The sequence below is a fragment of the Crinia signifera genome, chromosome 6 (genome assembly GCF_055691185.1).
Source record: "Crinia signifera chromosome 6, ASM5569118v1, whole genome shotgun sequence".
Classification (NCBI taxonomy): domain Eukaryota; kingdom Metazoa; phylum Chordata; class Amphibia; order Anura; family Myobatrachidae; genus Crinia; species Crinia signifera.
The window spans coordinates 219,054,112-219,071,804 of NC_139222.1; the positions used below are offsets into that span (position 1 = coordinate 219,054,112).

Genomic DNA, 17,693 nt, shown 5'->3' on the forward strand with positions numbered 1-17,693 from the left:
GGCGAATAGCTCTCTCCACAAACATCAGGAGAGTACCTCCATTCAATCAGAAGGTAAATTGTTCATATGAAATTGGACATTGCTTGAGCTGGATATAACCACCACCAAAGAGACTTTTCATCAATTCTGTGCAGGACTGGTAAACATAAAATGCCTTGCAGATCAGTTAAAACCAATTGATGCCTTAATTTAAAACCATTCTAGCCTCATACCAGATGTTGCGAGACTAATTGATATCCCTCTTTATGTTATGTGTTGATGTCTTGTTGTGTGGTATGTGATTAATTGTTTATGAAGTGCACTTCTCATTGTTTATATATGTGATACTTATATTTATCTTTTGATAAATTTTATCATTTTAACACATTGCTAATTATTGTGCTGAGCACGACTGCGCCCCTTGAAAGTACATGTCAGTGTAAATTGGATGTCCTTTTTCCTTTCCTTGTCTTGTTTCGAGGTACACAACCTCTGACAAGGGGCAGCAATAGTGCGCAGCGATTTAGATATTTTAATTACATAGAACCAGTGCTCCTATTTGCCCTCTTTGGCTTACCTACACATGCTGGTTGCCAGGGGTAACATGCTTGTTGCCTGTGATTCCATACTTGTTGTCAAGGGGGATTATATGGTAGTTGCCATAAGGGATTACATGCTTGTTGCCAAGGGTATCCATGTTCATAGCCAGGGGGATTACATGCTTGTTGCTAAGGGGGATTACATTTTCGTTGCCATAGGGGTTCCATGCTTGTGGCCAGGGGTTCCATGCTCGTAGCCAGGGGAGATTACATGCTCATTGCCCAAAGGGAGCTAAATGTGAGTTGCCCCGGAGGAAATAAATTTGTTTATTGCCCGCCTTACCCCCTGCCAGATGCTGACCGCCCATCTGCTGCGGAGGCACAGAGTCTCTGACAGCATTAGAGACCCTGTGCCCCTCCAAAGATGGCCGCCCCCACAAAGGAGACAGCCGCTAGAGGTCCTCCTGCACCTCTAGCGTCTGTCAGTATGACAGATGCTAGAACTAAGGGAGTACCTCTAGCTTGTCTTCTCTGTGGCAGCGGACGGGGTGCAGGGTCTCTGTAATACTGTTAGAGACACTGCACTTCCGCAGCAGATGGGCGGTCAGCATCTGGCAGGGGAAAGGGCCACAGCGGACGGTCGGTTGGCATCAAGAGGGCAGATCAGCGGGCACCCTGCTACTCTTCGGCGCCCGGAGGTTGCGCTCCGCAGGCTCCACTCTCCCTACGCCCCTGTCTGAATGTAATCCATACACAGTATCAGAGCAGTTACTGACAAATTATGTAATGCCTTATATTTAGTATCTGTCAGACTGACGCAGATTAATACCCCTTTTATACCCAAATCCCAGATCCGACCCGGCATTTGGAACACAGATCCAAGCCAGGTCGGATCCGGGATTTGCACTGTTTACACTGCGGTGCCTACTCGCAGTGTAAACGGAGGCGGCGCTTGGAGATGACATCATCTACAAGCACCGGGACCGGCGATCCCCCCGCTAGGGCCACCGATTGTCACTCTGGGGGCAAGCCCAACACCAAGGTAAGCTGCTGGGCTGCCCCCAGCCCCCGTCCGTGAGGTGAATGGATGCTGCACACAGGCATCCATTCACCTACTCCCTGCCTCCGCTGCTATCGGCACCGTACAACAGACAGCAGCGGAGCCTCTGTTTGCCTCCTGTTCAACCTGCGGACGCTGCGGTCCGGAGGTTGGGCTTCAGATGACCCGGCGTACCTGTTTACACTGTCCTCTACTCAGGTCTATGTCCTACCTTGGTCAGGACCTGGGTAGAAGTCCCTTGTAAAGGATGACGGGTTAACCCCATTTACACCGCCACTGACGCGGGTCCACAAGGGAATAACCTAGTTTTTTCCGGCGGTGTAAAAGGGGTATTATTGATTGTCTGATATCATGTTGATGTAAATAAGTAGCTGTGCCCTCTTCATCCGGACTCTGATGAATTATTTTGCCTGATCTGGTAACCAGGCAGCACAGGTGTTAGATATTCACTATTATTTTAATTTTGTTTATGTAAGTCTAAATCTGTGTAGGTTTTTAAATGTAATATGTGGACCATTTGTAGGGACAAGAATTGATGCCAATGAATATACTGTAACGTAATGCCAACATCCAGCTCCATCTCTCTGCATCCCACCTGTGTTTTCTGTTTCCTTGTGTTAAAACCTTGATGATTGATTTCCCTACTTACTACTTACATAAATAACTTTACATAACATTAGTAGTAGTAATAATAACAATAGTACAGTACATAAACTTCCACGCACAATAAGACTCTCCACTAGCCTCCAAACTTTCAAGCATTCCCTGAAAACACACCTCTTCAGGCAAGCCTACCATATTTAAGTTCCATATGCATAACCCTCTGAGGCACTTATGTATTATATAGCTTCCCTTCTGTAACTTGGTGGGACTGCTATGCTATTACTGGTGCCTGTCCTTGTGTTTCCCTCCTATATCCCTATAGATTGTAAGCTTGCAGCAGGGCCCTCCTACCTCCAAGTCTGTCTGTTATTACCCAGTTTGTTTTATCTGTGTATACAATTGTAAAGCGCAATGGTAACTGCTGCTCTATATAAGAAACTGTAAAGAAATAATAAATAAACTATATAGAGATATATTAATAATGATACAGTAATTATATTTTCCTGCTTATTGTACTTCATAGTTAGAAACGACAATTTTTGTATGATTTATCACATAGGATATTATCACATCACTCATTAAAATGTATAATGATGAAATTCTTTTGTGTGATATTGACTGTTGATTTTTTTTTTAAATACTATAATACTGTAGCCATAAACTCCCTGAAAACATCCATTAAAGTCAACTGAAATGTGTCTGTTCAGTCTTAGATAGTATTACTATTACCAAGCAGAATGAACTTACCATCGTGAAATGTTCTCTGCAGGTACTGAACATAATGGCCCTGTAATGTGCTATTTAAGCTCGGTGGAGCCCACGATTGGTCAATATTGATCATTCTCAATCTCTATTGATTGCCATTTCTCTAGAAATTTAAAAGCAAATGTTGACCACTGCATCACATTTGGCAATAGACCATTTAGTGCTATGGTTTACTATTGTTGTTAACTCCTTCATGACAACAGACACTGTGGGTGACATTTAATAGGATGCAAATTTTAGTCACGTTCCAAAATCGCACCATATCGCACTTTTCAAAAATAATACGTATATACGTATATTTAATGGAATGCAAAATCTGGGCAAAAAAGGTGCAATAATGTGCGATTTTTAGTCATGAAAATGCTATTTTTAGTCATGAAAATGTGCGAATTTGAGGAAATGTGTGATATTGTGTTAAAAAAAAAAAATGGCGTGAGGTCCCCCCTCCTGAGCATAACCAGCCCCGGGCTCATTGATCCGGACCTGGTTCAAAAAATACAGGTCACAAAAAGTGTTGGGGTCCCCTGTATTTTTGAAACCAGCCCCGGACTCTTGGACCGGTCCTGGTTCCAAAAATACGGGGGACAAAAAAATCTGGGGGTCCCCTGTATTTTGAAACTAGCACCGGGCTCCAACAGCTCGCGGTGTCATGCCACAGCCGGGCGACACTTTTTTACATATTAGTGTGGTTGGCTTGATGCGTCTCCATGGAGATGCATAGAGCCAAAGACGCTAGTAGCCTCTATAGACAAAGACGCTATCAGCCTCTATAGTGCTGGGACAGCGCTATAGAAGCTGTTAGCAGCGCCGGAGAAAGCCGGCTCACCCCGCTGTCAGTGCTGGGTGTGCTGGCTCTGAAAGAGGGAGGGCAGTGCAGGACCCTGGTTCGGTGAGTGTATTGGTGCAAAATTGAGGTGTGTGTGTGTAATAAAATTCTTCTTTTCTGTGTGTGTTTTATTTAAAACTGTCATTTTAACATTCTTTTTACAGGTGGACTACAAGTCCCAGCGGCCCCATTAATGCCCCGCATGCTGGTCCTTGTGGTTCGCCATGTCCCAGCATGCAGGGGAGGCTTTCTGGCCCTTGTAGTTCACCTGTATAAAGCAATGTTATGTATGAATGATTTAACACTATCAGGCCGGCATCCAATGGCCAGGGAAGCCGGTGATAGCCCCGGGCTTCAGCCCTGGACGGTTAAGCCTGGGGGGGGGACCCCTTTATTTATTTACTCCCCCAGGCTGACCAGCCATAGTGCTCATGGTTCGGCCGGGGGACCTTATGTAAAAGTGTCCCCTGGTTGTGGCATGACACCGAAGGCTGTTGGAGCCCGGAGCTGGTTTCAAAATATGGGGGATCCCCAGATTTCTTGTCCCCTGTATTTTTGGAACCAGGACCGGTCCAAATAGTCCGGGGCTGGTTTCAGTCATATGGGGGACCCCAACGCTTTTTTGTCCCCCATATTTTTTTTACCAGGTCTGGCTCAATGAGCCAGGGGCTGGTTATGCTCAGGAGGGGGGACCTCACGCCATTTTTTTTAAATTTGAACTTTTACACATTTTTTAAGACAGGACCATGCGGGTTGGGATTGTTGGGTCGACCATAACTAGGTCGACAAGCATTGGGTCGACACCACAAGGTCGACATGGGTTAAGGTCGACATGGGTCAAGGTCGACAGGGGTCTAGGTCAACATGGATCTAGGTCGACATGACGTTAAGTCAACACAAGCATTAGGTCGACATGGGCTAGTCAAAAGGTTGACATGGGTTTTTTCACTTTTTTTACCCGAATATCAACACAGTCGACATGGACACAATTTGAAGTGCACTGGATCCCCTCGCATTGCTCACTTTGCTCGCAATGCTTCGGGCACATTCTTTTATTCTCCCACCACGCGCTAGTGAATGGTAGGGCATGAAATACCACCTGTCGGCACATGTCAGGTCGAAAAACAGTGAATAACCCAATGTGGACCTTTTGACTGTCGACCTAGCCCATGTCGACCTAATGCTTGTGTCAACCTAATGTCACGTCAGCCTAGACCCAGGTCGACCTAGATCCCTGTTGACCTTAACCCATGTCAACCATGCTGCATGTTGACCTAGTGGTGTCGACCAAATGCTTGTCGACCTAGTTGTTGTAGACCTAATGACCGTATCCTGGACCATGCACAGATCTCAATGATCTGTGCATGGTTCTGGCAAATTCGCATGTCAGAATCTGGTCTGCATGTGTGGCGATTTAAATATGCGATATGTATACCTTATAATGGGACATATGGATGTGAGTTTTCTGGCATTACTAAAAATCTTACCTTCAGAATGTGCAAATTTGCGGCAAAATGCACCGTTTTTTTTTGCTTTTCGCATCATCGAATATGCGATTTCGGAAAAATGTGCAATTTTGGCCGTTTTTGACGAAAAATCGCCCAAAATTGTTTTCGCATCTCAATAATATCACCCTGTATTTCCTGATTAGAGACACTTCAATATTATGTGCCTGCTAATACCTCCCAACTTTCATTGGTTGGTTGACCAGCGGGACATTCGTGCACAGCGTACCAATGCGCCCCTGTTTTGTCGCTGCAGCCCCTCTGCCTGTGGGGAATAGATTATCTATTCCCCGCTGACCAGCGGCTGGTAGCGAAGACTCCCAACTGCCACCCACGCCGCGGGACACTGCTGGCTCTGGTCGGGCCGCAGGAACGTCCCCAAAAAACTGGACGTTCCCGCGGTAAACGGGATAGTTGGGAGATATGTATTCATGATATATGCTGTCATTTCAAAATATTATGAAAACTAGACATCTGGGGACTAGATATCTCGATGTGCACCGTGAGCAGGTCCGATCCGATGGCGACCCGCACCCGGCTGTATATTCGTTCTTCAGATACTACCTGCTGCAGGTAGGATCTGAATAACGACCGACCCGCGGGACCGCGCATCGGATCGGTCCACACCAGGACAGAAAAGGGCCCAATCACCACACAATCTACATCCAATTGGTCGGAATTGGATCTAGATTGAGGGGATCGGGCCCTAGTCGTCCTGGTGTGTACCAGGCATAAATTATCCTGACTTTGAAGTCGGAAACTGCTTTACCTGTTGGGGGTGCCTCATCTCACAGACTCAAATCTTGCTTTTTCTTTCATGGGATAAATTAGGTTTATTATTGGGGATGGGACTCGCCAAACTAGGCATACCTGCACAGTTCCACCATTTACACTTCATTTAAACACTTTTGTTCACTATAGGGGTGAAATTTAATAGGATGAGAGAATCAGAAAGTGAGAGATTAATCATTTACACTTCAAAATCAAACTGGTTTTGCAAAGTTAATGATTGTTGCCTTAAAAAAATGGGATTTCTTACCAAATCTCTCACTTTCGGAATCTCTCATCCTATTCAATTTCACCCCAGGTGTCAATTAAAAATAGAGGCATGTGCCTTGTAATGGTCTGGATTTAGTTCTAAAGCTGTGTACACAAGGGGGCGATTTCAGCAAATATCGCTGACAATATGGCCATATTGCCAGTGATTCATGTGCTGTTGGAGATAAATCGCCAGGAGCGTGTTCCCGCTACCAGCCCTTCATGGTCGCTGGTCGCAGGAGCAAGGTCCTCCGATTATGGCTAAAAATTGCTGGTCACTGCTGCACAATGCACTGTGCACCAGCGATTTGTAGTCAAAATGAGACAGAATAGGTGCGTACACACTGGGGCGATTTTTTATAATATCGCTGGAAATATGTTCGCTAAGTGACCATATTGCCCTCGATGGGAGTGTGCACCGGCGATATATTTTTACCCCTGCTGTAGTGATCGCTGGTCGCAGGAACATGCTCCTGCGACCAGCTGATTACCACTGCCGGGCTCCCCCGGCAGTTTCTTTTTCATCAGCGACCATCTCTGGTCGCTGATGAAAAGGAGAAACTGACCAATATATTGCTCAGCCATATATTGCTCAGCAATATATGGCTGAGCAATATATCTCCCCCGTGTGTACGGGGCTAATGAGACAGAATAGCTTGCAATTTTCAGCCAAAATTGCTGGTCACTGATGAAAACAGCACACTGAGCAATATATTGCTGAGAGATATTGCAAGTACACTGAGCAATATATTGCTGAGTGATTTTAAGCCAAAATCGATCAGCGACCAAATCGCACCGTGTGTGCACAGCTTAAATCCTCATCTTGTGTTTGGATCTGGATTTCATAAAAAAGAATTGATAAAAACAGCTAAATCCATGGAGGTTGAATCATTTTTGTTTCTATAATACTATTAACAGTAAATTTTACATTATTATCAGAAAAATTCCTTTGCAGTTAATTACAACCACCGCAGAACTCACAATAATATTATCAGCAATAACAATATAACCAATATCGCCAAAGACTGCAGCATGCTGGTGGCTAAAATAAATGACAGAGCAGCGGTGCAAACACATGGCAGCAGCATTATAAGGATATAGCACATCTATGAAACATGGAGGTCCAGCAGTGACAGACAGGATTCTGTTAAACTACTGAATAGAACCCTACAGATTTGTTTTTCATTATTCAAAATTAAAAGCTTAGTAGAAAATATACTTCCAACGCCCTTCTCCAAAGCCGATAATTTAGATGCTGTTAGTAGCAGCAGTAACATAGATACATTTTTAAACAAAATGTATGCACCCCCGACATACAGCATGGTGTCCCCTTGCCATAACAGAATCTAGCCCCAATCTATTGAACCCCCCTTCCCCACACCCAATCTATTGAACCCCCCTTCCCCCCACAGAAAATGTTCCCTCCCTCCTGGGAAAAAAACAGCCTTGGCCTATCTAGAGCACAAGAAGGGGGGGGGGGGGTAGACAGTACACCCTGTAATGAGAGTTGCTACCTTGCTGGGCTTTATAGTTACATGCAAAACAAAGGGGATTTGCAGGTGCACTATGCACTCATTACTGCTAACACACACACACATATACATATATTTCAAAACAAACCCTTGAGTCACGCTTAAGCTGTGTACACACGGGGGCGATAGGGGCTGAAATCACGGAAATATGGTCGCTGGCGACCATATTGCCAGTAATGGGATTGTGCCCCGGTGATAAATCTCCGGGTGCGCGCTCCCGTTTTTAGCCACGTTCTAATCATTGGTCGCTGGAGCAAACTCCTGCGACCAACTGATTACCTCTGCAGCACCGCTGGCAGAGGTTCCCTTTTATCAGCGACCATCTCTGGTCGCAGATGAAAAGGAGACACTGAGCAATACAGTATATTGCTCAGCAATATATTGCTAGCAATATATTGCTGAGCAATATCTCTCCCCCGTGTGTACGGGGCTTTAGTTCACATAAGTGAAATCTATCAGATATTGGATGAGGCTGCCTTACCCATAAACCTCCCTGTTGGCAAGGGAAGTAGACAGCAAATATACACACATTTGCAGGGTAGCACCTTGTATACTTGTGAACTTTCTATTTGTACTCTATGAACCTCAATTTGAAGTCTGTAATAATGTTCACAACCAAAGTCCATAATAAAGATTTTTATTAAAAGTCTCTTTTTATAGTAGATAAACGGTTCAAGGAAGGTATTTCAATGTACATTCAATGTTCTCTGCAGGGACTGAACAGAATGACCCTAGAATGTGTTATTAAGCTCTGTGGAACCCACGATGGTCAATATTAGGCAAGGTCGTTTCTCTAGAAATTCAAAAGTAGATGTTGACCACTGCATCACACTTGGCAAGGAGACAATTTAGTCCTATGATTTACCGTTACTGGTAACTCTTTCATGACAAAAGTCGATGTATTTCCTGATCACAGACAAACAGACAGTGAAGACCATGTAGTGCTATGGTTTACGATTACTGTTAACTACTGTTCCTGATCAGAGACACTTCAATATTATGTGCCTGCTAAGTTTGTATTTATGATATATGCTGTCATTATAAAATAGTATGAAAATAGGGTGTGGGGACTAGATATCTGGAAGTCTGATTACTGGCAGCTTCAAAGTGGTTTAAAGGCCCCCTACATTAGTCAGACTTGTCCTAAGGACAAGTCGGACCTGATTGTCCCGGCAGTTCCCCGGGAGGGCTCACACATTATAGACACTTCATGTGCCAAGTTTTGCATGTTATAAATCGCATGCATGTGGGGGAATTAATGTGTACCCTCTACTTCTTGGCCACAGGCTCCACTCAGTCTGTGACCTCATGGTTGTTGGGGGTCTCACAAGCCACTTTCTCTAAGCATTTCATATACTGTATATATATGGATGACCTTGATAAAAATCTACGGGTTGAAACATTGAACTGAACATACCTGTGTTGGGATGTCGGGGGGGCGCGGTCATGACGGCGTGCGTGACGTGAGGGAGGATCTTGCCTTCCGGTGACTCCATGCGGGAGAGCTGATCCTCGGTCCGACCCTCCTGATGAAACGCTACCTGGAATGGGAGTAAGGTGCCGGCTAGCAAAGAAAAGTCCCCCCGCTGTTTGGAGCAAAAGTTGACTACGATGTCTGGCAGACTGACTGATATCTACCAAAGCCGCACGGTCTGAGAGTGCTACTCCCCAGTACACCGGGGGTGAGAGCTCCGGAGGGGGTGTGGCGCAGTCGTGATCCAGCCGTGGAGCGGGTGCCATTTGATGCCGTCAGACGCCGCCAGCCACCACGTGAGATGTATCTACAGGACAGTGTGAGGCTGGACGGAGAGAGGCAGTAAGGAGAAAGGCTGCTAGACGAAACCAGACGCCGCGTGGGAACTGCTATCCGAGTCATCAGTAAAGCCTGTTGGTGATGTCCGAATACCAGTGAACTGAGTTTAAGTCGCCCTACGGCTGAAGCAGGTAAAAGCCGTGAGAAGCGGGATAAAAGTCCACACACATAGACATTATCAGTGGGGTGTGCACGGGCAATCATTACCCTCGTAAGGGGCGCCTAGACTCGGAACCAAGGTCCAAAGCTAATGCCTTAAAAAAAAAAAAAAAAAAAAAAACAAAAAAAAAAAACCCGTGCAGTCTATGTGGTTTTGAGGTTGCTTAAGAGACTGGGCAGTAAAGGGGAAAATAAAAAACCCTGAATAGCCGTTTAGCAGGTATAGAGTGACACTTAAGTCCTGCCGCACATCGAACTAAGCCGCAGCATAAGTTTGTTCAAATCTTTGATCATCGCTGCAATTGGATGCTATTCGTTTTGGTGGGGTAACTGTTGCCCTGTTGCCTGTTGCATTGTCTAAGGCCAGGATTGCCGTTTGTGTCTCAGTGTGTGTGTGGTGAAGATCCGCAGGGCTAAAACAAGTTTAGTCTTTTTTTAGAATATACTTGTATATTAATATCTCCTCAATATGGGGAAAGCAAGCCAGACCACTACGGCAGCTAAACTGGAAAAGTTCGCGCGAACACAACCACGTAATACCAGTAACTCCAGAGAGACTACTCTTCTTAGTACCCCCACAAAGGAGAGTAATGGGGCGGAGGCCCTTAAAGAAGTGACCTTACAGCAGGTCCTGGACGCCGTTAATGCCAGCGAGAGCCGGTTATCGGTACAACTCGGTAAGGTCCAGTCGGATATAACCCTGTTAAGAGAGGACGCTCAGAAAATTCGATCTAGGGTAACAGAGGTGGAGACCAGGGTCTCCAATATTGAGGACACTTTATCCCCCCTGCAGGCCCGTGTTGGGATACTTGAGAAAGTGGTAAAAGACCTGCAATATAAGAATGTTGATATGGAGGGGCGGATGCGCCGTAGCAACATAAGAATTGTTGGTCTGGAGGAAAGAGCTGAGGGGACCTTGCCTGAGAAATTTGTTGAGGAATGGATAAAGCAGACCCTTGGGTTGGAGATTCTATCACCCTTCTTCACTGTAGAACGGGCGCATCGCGTTCCCTCTAGGCCCCCAGTGCCTGGCGCATATCCACGCACGATAATCGCCAAGTTGCTTCACTATCGTGACCGGGACAATATCCTGAGAGCTGCTAGAAGCAAGGGGGAATTGTTGCATAATGGGAATAAAGTTTCCATCTTCCCGGATCTCCCACTCGACGTGCAACGGGAAAGAGCTCGGTTTCGAGATATCAAGTTAAGGCTGAGAGAGCTCAACGTTAAATATGCGATGCTCTACCCGACAAGGTTGAAAGTCATTGTGAATGACGAGGCAATGTTCTTTACTAGTCCTGGAGCTGTTGCGGAGTGGTTAAATAAATACTACCCTGCGGATCGGCAGCTTATCCCTTAAAGTCTATAATTTGACTATGATGGTCTGGACTTTATTATGTTTGGGGACCTGAAGGCCTGAGGGCAGCCTTATCTTGTGGTAGTTGGGGAATTATATTAAGATGTGCTGAAATAATTGAGTATGTTATGGCTTTATGGTATGCTTTTCTTATGTTTTCCATTTTCTGTTCTCTATTCTCTACTTTAAATGTTTTTAATAATGTCTAATATTAAATGTAATTTGGAATTGTCGGGGCCATAATATTGGATTGGAATGGTAGATTGGAGGGGGTAGCAGCAATGAGGAATCCTAGGAAATCCTCAGTGGTTAAATAGCAGTATTCCCAGTAGTGGTAATAAATAAGATTGTCGGTATCCGTTGGGAAATAAGATCTGCATACATAGTAAAAAGCTGCTAGTGTTGTTTTCCCCCTCTATATCTGCTATTCCAGCTGCATGCATAAATTCTTGCTCCCAGTATTGGGAATATGTATAAAAATTGTTTAGGTGAAAATGGTGGCGTTGATTTGGAGGAGGGCTGGGGGGTACTCCTGTGGGGTTACTGGAGGGTAGGCACGCCTAGCGTTTCGTGACTGTCAGTGAATAGCCTCTAATGAATGGGCGTGTGATGGTTTTTATGTTGTTTGATTGAAGTTAGGGTATTGTACCGGGATAGGTATACCTAGATGGGTAGGTTATACAGGGAGGGGGAGGGATCGGGGTTAATGTTCAATGTTGTTTGTTATGCTACAAGTGCCTGTTTTGATAGTATTCTCCTTGATGCTAGGTTGTATACTTATGGGATAATTGCGGATCCTGTGGTTAATTTGACTCTAAAGTGTCAATGATATCTGTACTGACTTGGAATGTTAGGGGGTTGGGTGATAGAATAAAGCGCTCCTTGGTACTTAGCCATTGTAAATCCATGCAGGCTGACATAATCTGCATGCAAGAGACCCATCTATTTGGAGATAAGGTGGCTGCAGTTGAAAAGACATGGATAGGAATGTCATTTCACTCTTGTTTCTCCCCATATGCTAGAGGAGTTTCAGTTTTGATTAAAAAAAATGTTAAAATTGAAATACTCTCCTCCAAAATTGATAAGCTAGGAAGGTATGTGTTCATTGAAGGGTGTATAGATATGGTCAGATATTGTATTCTTGCTATATATATCCCACCCCCTTTCTCCTTTGAGGTACTGAGACATGCGGTGGAGTTCGTCACCGAAAGACCAAATAGCTCCGTAATCTGTCTTGGCGACTTTAATGCGGTTATGAACCCAAGCATGGATAGGTGGAAGCGCAACCAAGATTATGCTGATAGTAACAGTAATGTTGCTAACTTCATTGGAGAAATAGGGTGGAGGGACATTTGGAGGGAAAGGCACCCGCATATTAACCAATACTCTTGCTACTCTGCCACCTACCATACTTTTTCTAGAATAGATATGATTTTAGTTTCTGATAATGTGATAAAATCGGTAGACTTAATCGAGTATAAACCGCAGGGTATCTCTGACCATACACCGATCTTAATGCAGTTGGATACTAGACAAAAAAGGGGATTTACATACTGGAAATTCCATCCCTCATGGATCCCGTATCTTGGTGGGTTAGCAGAGACGAGTGAGTTGATTGAGGAGTTTTTCCAAACTAATGTAGACACTGCCCAGTTTAATGTTGTGTGGGATACTCTCAAAGCCTATCTGAGGGGCAATCTGATTAAAAAAGTAGCTGGGATTAAAAAGAAAAATCAAGAAATAGCTCTAGACCTTGAAAAATCAATGTCAGAAATGGAAAAAAAATATATTCAGGATAAGTCAGATGAGGCACGCCATGATTGGCTAACTACTAAACAAAAATGGGTGGAGCACCTGCAAGTAATGGTTAATCAGAATTTAATAAAACAATCTTATTCCTTTTATCAAAATTGTGATAGATCCGGTCGATATATGGCACATTTGGCCAGAGTTAACAAGCCCTCTAATATTATCCCTAAGATAATTACTGAAGACGGTCAAGTATGTTTCACCTCTGGTGACATTGCAGAGGCCTTCAGGGAATTCTATCGGCATATCTATCAATCCAGAATCGATGTGGAAGAGGCTACGTTAGTGGAATATTTAAGGGAAAGTAGACTTCCCACCTTATCGGATGAAGAAAGGTCTGTACTGGACTCCCCCTTTACATTAGAGGAGATATTGGACGCGATTAAATCTATACCAGCCAATAAGGCGTCAGGAATCGATGGTCTCCCGGGGGAACTATACAAAGTATTGGCTGTGAACCTCGCTCCCAAATTATTAACACTTTTTCAGGACATGGAACAAGGAGGTATACTACCAAATTCCATGTCCGAAGCTATTATAACTCTGATTCCAAAAAATGGGAAAGACCCACTCCGGGTGGACTCATACCGTCCAATATCGCTGATGACGGTGGATGCCAAGATTTATGCTAAAATCTTGGCAAATAGGCTCGACAGTGTTATTGGCGGTATAGTCCACCCGGATCAAAATGGTTTTATGAAGGGGAAGTCCACAGCCAATAACTTAAGCCGGGTTCATATGTATTTACAGATGGCAGATATGGTCAAACACGAGGTTGGGGTGGCATCTTTTGATGCTAATAAGGCCTTCGACTGTGTGGAATGGCCATATCTGAAACAGACCTTAATGGCCTTCGGTCTGAGCAATAAATTTATCGATAGGATATTTTTACTATATAGTCATCCCTCGGCCCGTATCCTAGCGAATGGTTATGTTTCTGAGCCCTTCCCACTATTCCGGGGTACGCGTCAGGGGTGTCCATTGTCGCCCCTATTATTTGCGGTGGCAATGGAGCCTCTGGCGTGTAGGTTGAGGAACGGGATTGGGAGGGTTGGTATAGGTTATAATATAATCTCTCTCTATGCTGATGACCTCCTTGTTGGATTGATGGACGGTGCCGATAGATTTCCGGAGATAATGTCTATTATAACTGAATTTGGCTGTTACTCTGGATTGGAAATCAACTATAGTAAATCACAATTATTGGCATTGGGTTCGGTCAGGGCCTCAGATAGTATGGGTATTCCAGTCGTGCAAAAAATTAAATATCTGGGGATTATTGTGTCAGGGAGACCTGCTGATTACATAGAAGACAATATTCTCCCCTTGTTCGAGGAAATAAAAAAGAAGTTTAAAAGTTGGTTGAGACTCCCACTTACATTGATGGGTCGATCCAACCTGGTTAAAATGTCAATTTTGCCTAAGATACTTTATATCTTGGTGCATTCCCCTATATATATTGGTGATAAGTTTTTTAAACGATTGGATTCTATGATCTCCATGTTTCTCTGGCGTAATAAGCTCCCCAGAATCAAATTAAATACGCTATGTAATGCAAAAGACAGTGGTGGTATAGCGTTACCCAATTTTAGATATTATTACCATGCAGCCCAGATGAATCACTTGGCTGGGTGGGTTAACAAAGATGAAAACACGGAAGATCTGTTAGCATTTGTAGCTAAGGCCGCCCCTGGGTTATCTCCCCTACAGATTCTTCTGGGGAAAATAGCCCCTAAACATAATCCACCTCTTCTGAAACAAGCTAGAACTATCTGGAAACGGGTGGAGAAAAGTTTACAGTATGAGGGAGTGGACCCAGAATACTGTATTTTTCAGCTCCCGCAATTTCAGAAATTGAAAGTCCAGCAGGGAAATAGAATATGGGCTCAATATGGGATCACCAGTTTGAACCAGATTTTTGTTGGAAATAATTTGAAAACCTTCTCCCAGATGCGTATGGAATTTGGGCTCCCACAGGGAATGTTTTTTAGATTCTTGCAGATGAGAAGTGCCATTCAATCTGAATCTCGTTCTAGGGAATGGGAAATAAAAGAATCCCCAGTAAAAAAGATGTTATCCAAGATCCCTAGGGGTAAACGGCTGTCGAGGTGCTATAAATCCCTGATGGAGCGGACTCCAGTGGGTGACTTGGAGAAATTACGGGTGAAATGGACCAGAGATATCCCTGCGGTAGACAAGGATAATTGGGAAGAGGCCTTAAAAACAATAACCTTGGCTACCAAATCAATCAGAACCCAACAAATTCAGCTGAACATTCTGCATCGGACATATATGACTCCAGAAAGAATCAGTAAATTTTCTGAAGGTACAGGAAATAGGTGTCCTAAATGTAAGATCATAGGTGGGAACTTCTGGCATTTGATGTGGGAGTGTCGAGCACTACAGCGCTTCTGGTTGGGGGTGATGAGGGCTATGCTCAGGATGGGGATCCCAGACCTATGTATGCAACCTAGCTGTCTTGTGATGGGGATATGGCCGGTAAATGGTATGAACAAAGACGACAGACGACTAGTTATTAACTTGAGTGCGTTGGCAAAGGTAGTAATTGCAAGATCATGGATGTCGCAAAAAGGCCCTGACATAGCGGCATGGTATTCCCTAGCTAATAAAACGGCTGAGTATGAGAAATATGTATATATTACAGACAAGGCAGTTGAGAAATACTATTCGATATGGGGGAAATGGTTACATTTTCAATGCACCATTTTGACTTAGTAGATACATCGTATGTGATATCTCGATTGATCAGTTGACCAGGGTATTAGCAATTGTTCTGTTAACAAAAAGAAAAAACAGGCACTTGTAGTCTATGTAGTATTGTTAGTACGTATTTAATTGTTTGTTTTTGGTGAGTGTGGTAATAATGTAAATTAATTTAAGAGAGGAAATGGACCAATGATATGCAAAAACGAATTGCCAGATCACTTTGCATCTAGAAGGGATGTATTATTGACGATCGAGGTTATTCTGACTATGGGTAATAACGTATGAGGGTGTTATACTACTCTTAATCTTTTTTCTTATTATTATATAATCTTTTTTTCTTTTTAAATTATATATTTTTTTTTTTTTTTAAATTATACTGCACTGGTAATTAAATGTCGACACAAAAGTTTTTGAAATCACCCATAAAGGTGCACGTAGCCAACACCAGATTTAGTAACAGTATAAGCGACGTAAATATTATATATTCACTGAAGAGGAATTATTCTCCCTCTATTTTTCTATTGGTAAAGTTTTTTATCTTCTAAAACTTTTTTTTTTGTGAAACACAGATATGCACATTGGGAATATGGTATGAATAAGGAACACCTTGAGTGTACACTGGTTCTAACACAGTAGTTTCGGAAAGGGATATATTGGCGAATAAGATTTGTTTGCTTCAGAAGGGGTAAGAAGGGTGTAATAATATGTAAATGGGATTCTATATCTAATTTATACACAATTCTAAATTTATACCTTTTCCTACTCCAAATCTTTATACCTCCGCTACCTTTTAAGTTTCTCTTCTTCCTTTTCTATAGATAAAAAGGTTTGGGAGTTAGAAAGGTATAGACACACTCTGGGAAGAAAATAGTTGGTTGATATCTCCGGAATAGTAGTACCTGGGTACATAAATATTTGATATACAAGGAGGAGGGAAAGTCCTAATGATGAAAGTGTTGTTTATATCTATAACATGTCTAGGGTGATATGTCACTATGGCAACTGGTTTATTCTCTCTCAACTTTTAATTGTTGTTGTATGCATGTATGTGATCTGTATTTTATATGTTGTTCTTGTATGTTTGTTAATATTGAAAATTAAAAAAAAAAAAAAAAAAAAAAAAAAGAACATACCTGTGTTGGGTGTTTATTCAGATATTTGAAAGTCAGAGAGGGCTGTAAAGAAGAGCAGTTTTCAAAGATCACAGGACAAGTTGTAACTTAATGTTTTAATTCATTAAACAGAATTTTGTTAGGAGGACAAAACAAGCAAAACAGTACATCCCAGCGCTGAGAGGCGAGCTGCAGGCTCCAGCTGGAACCTTGATTGATGTGCACGTGATGTAGGTGATGGGATATAGGTACGTACTGTTTTGTTTTGTACTTCTGAGAAACATTCCGTTGAAGTCGTTTGAGCTGCTTTCAGCTCCAAAGCCACCCAGTGTGTACATGCCAACAATGGTATAACCAGCAGATGAGCAAAGGGGTGGACAGCTTTCCATAGCGTCCTGCAAAATGATGATGTGAATCCTCAAATAAAGTTGGACATCATCAGTAATCCATCACAAGCAGTCGCCTCCTGCAGCAGTGGTGATTCAACCTGCATGTGTTCCATTTCCTTTTGTTTAAACTCTTTGATTGTCTTCCCTACTTACTGCTATGGGCAGTATTCAATGATTTGTGCGAGCTGTGACAGCTTGCACGGTCAGTATTCAACTGACCCCCTGCACACACCGTGTACCCCTCGCTAGCTTTTTGGAGAGAGGGGGAAACAGAGCGGCTACCAAAACAGTGAGACTCGCAGCTAAATGCAGCAGGCACCCTAAATTAGCCACGAGCCTCGCTGTTTGGGGAAATCCTCGCTGTCCTCTGTCCTCATTCCCCCGGAATGTTGAAAAGGGTGAGTGGCCAGCCCGGAGGGTTAAACGGTGAGGATCTCTTGTTTTCAGCGATCCCAGCAGTTTAACCCCCTCGCTGACCGC

The 17,693-nt window shown here is 43.6% G+C and overlaps 1 protein-coding gene across 1 annotated transcript in view; it reads right to left on the reverse strand.

The window, feature by feature from the left end:
* The window catches only part of LOC146008971 (beta-microseminoprotein-like), a 50,353-nt gene extending 47,335 nt beyond the window's left edge, over positions 1 to 3,018 (reverse strand). Inside the window, exon 1 of the mRNA XM_083148851.1 lies at positions 2,929 to 3,018. Within this exon, the coding sequence (XP_083004977.1) occupies positions 2,929 to 2,961 (33 nt within the window). The 5' untranslated portion in view covers positions 2,962 to 3,018. The remainder of the gene's footprint in view (positions 1 to 2,928) is intronic.
* Positions 3,019 to 17,693: the final 14,675 nt, after the last annotated feature.